The sequence below is a fragment of the Buceros rhinoceros genome, unplaced genomic scaffold (assembly GCF_000710305.1).
Source record: "Buceros rhinoceros silvestris isolate BGI_N320 unplaced genomic scaffold, ASM71030v1 scaffold30129, whole genome shotgun sequence".
NCBI classification, from domain to species: domain Eukaryota; kingdom Metazoa; phylum Chordata; class Aves; order Bucerotiformes; family Bucerotidae; genus Buceros; species Buceros rhinoceros.
The window spans coordinates 5,413-7,713 of record NW_010430214.1 but is presented as its reverse complement, the minus strand read 5'-3'; the positions used below and the strand labels follow the sequence as shown (position 1 = coordinate 7,713).

General features: G+C 44.5%; 1 protein-coding gene across 2 annotated transcripts in view; it reads right to left on the bottom strand.

Annotated features, from left to right (window-relative positions):
- The window catches only part of STARD3NL (STARD3 N-terminal like), an 8,883-nt gene extending 7,679 nt beyond the window's left edge, over positions 1–1,204 (bottom strand). The window contains exon 1 of one of the 2 annotated variants that reach the window (XM_010142963.1): positions 907–1,204. In XM_010142963.1, the coding sequence (XP_010141265.1) occupies positions 907–1,131 (225 nt within the window). In that variant the 5' untranslated portion in view covers positions 1,132–1,204. The remainder of the gene's footprint in view (positions 1–906) is intronic. The other variant, XM_010142964.1, reaches the window with a different exon arrangement.
- Between the last annotated feature and the right edge of the window lie 1,097 nt (positions 1,205–2,301).

The following is a 2,301-nucleotide window of genomic DNA, read 5'->3' as shown; positions in this document are numbered from 1 at the left end:
GCTCTTCCCAACCACACCGCTGGACGGTGTTCTCCTGAAACTATTCACTCTAGTTTTCTCCTTTCTTCTCCTCTCCCTCCCCTCTCCAGCTACCTCACAAATAACATTCTAAAAATGCTTTCCCCTTGGCTGCTCTGCTGCATCAGGAGTGATCATCTGCTCCCATCTTTTTCCCCGCTCCAAGCTGTTCACTGCATGGCTGGCTGAGCACCCCGTTACCGTAAGGTTGAACCATGACTGCCGTGATTTAGGGTTTGCTCAAGCTGCCACAGAGCTGCTCCCTGAAATGTTTCAATTACTCCTAAACACACTGCAGAATGGCAATAAAGGACAAACAATATTTACAGGCAGCAGCTCTGAAGTCCCATTACTTATGAACCAGTGACTGTAACACAGTGCTATTTGACTTCCAAAGGAACAATCCAAGAAATTGTTCTAAGAAATCTAAGAAATCCAGATGAATCACCTCACAATGCACCACACCCCAGATATCAAATGATGGCTTCTAATATTATGACTTCTGAAGACAAAAAAACTCCTGTTTTTCATTCTTGGTGACATCTGACAGTACAGGACTCCGGTTCATAACATGTTCTCCTTAAAATAAAGCTTTCCACAAAGAACAGCATCTTGAGGTCCCTTAGGGGACCCGGAGAGACAACAGAAGTCTAGTCCCAAACTCACAGGAACATCAAAAGGTTTAATGACAAGAAAATAATAAAGCATGTATCCTAATGGCTAAAAGTAGATACAGTTGAGTAGATACTGTGTTCATGAAAGCTTAAAAGAAGCTGCTTTAATTTAAATCGATACAAATAGCATGTAATTTGGGATAGAAAAGAGCAACTTATTAACCACCCCTGAAGCGAATAAATAAAGTCTACGGACACTGAAAAGACAACTCACATTTAATTCTATTATCCACAGCAAGGTTATGAATAAGAGATCAAATGTAACAAACAAACAGAAAGTCCTTCTGACATCTGATATGCCTTTCTTCTCTCTGCCTTCATAGGACTCAATCCGTGCCATCAGCTGCGCGGGGTTGATGGAGGGGACATCCCGCAAGGAAGGACAGGATTCCACACTGCTACTGTGGGCATGTTCTGCATCACCTGGCACCCGATTCATCCTGGGTTTGCTTAGAGTGGTGGTCTTCCAGTTTCACCATCACTAGAAGGTTGATCCATACAGGAAGAATTTCTAAACAAATAAACAAAACCAGACCACATTAGTCACCAAAAGCCCAGAATTCCAGCAGGTGTTTTCATCTCACCACATCAGGTTTTTTGCTAAACTGACAACAAAGAGAATTTAGCAAGTAGGCTCTAAAAACTGTTTCTAAAATAAGACATGTCTCAGTTCTCTTCGTCTCTCAGAAGATTTGTGAAACAAGAGAATTAATGTTCCATTAGATTGGTGGGGATAAGGGAGCACCATCTAGATTTAGAAGGCTCTGCTCTCCATGATTCAAGAACAGAACTTGTTCCTGTGTTTCAAGTCCAAGTCTGCAAGAACAGGGTCAGTCAAAGCATAACAGAGGACCTGTATCACACCGCGAGGCAAACATGAGGATCCAAGGACATGGGGGAGAAGGAAAGGAGGGGCAGGGAGTTCTCAGTGCACACCCATCACAGCCAAGCAAGAGGCAGCCCAGCCAGGGATGGTCAATGTTTCAGTCCAGTCACACACAACAGCCTTCAGGTAGTTCAAAGCGCACTTTTCCTGGGCTACGTCATGAGCATGGTTAACAGCCCCACGCCGAGACAGAGAGCACCTCACCAGCTGAGTCTCTGCGTGCAGGGAACCAGCAATCAGAGGCAAACAAGCCAGTATCAATCACCACCTCATTCTGGGGTCAGGCTCTGGGCTGAACCAAGCGCAGGCAGCCTGCTGCCGTCCTGCTCTGCCCAGCCATCAACCCAGGATGCTTCTGCCCAGGGCTTTCCACAGCCAGCCCAAGGTGTAAGTCTTCTGGTTCTCAGTCGCAAGCCACGGGACCAGGAAAGCTGACAGGCCTTTTCCTGGGCCTCATCACCTTGAAAGAGGGTTTAGTAGAGCACACTTGACCAGAGAAATTCTGAAGTGGGAATATGAAATTAAGATAATCAGTTTCATCATTGACTGGAATAAAAATAAGGACAGAAATAGTTGTGCTGCAAACACAGAAAAGCCAGAAAATTGTTGAAGAAGAAAGCCAAGCAACACCTGCGCTTCCAAACCAATTTCCATCTACACTGGCTAAAAAACATGATTTTTTTTTTTTTTTTTTTTGATTTGGCAGGAATTGGATAATTCCCG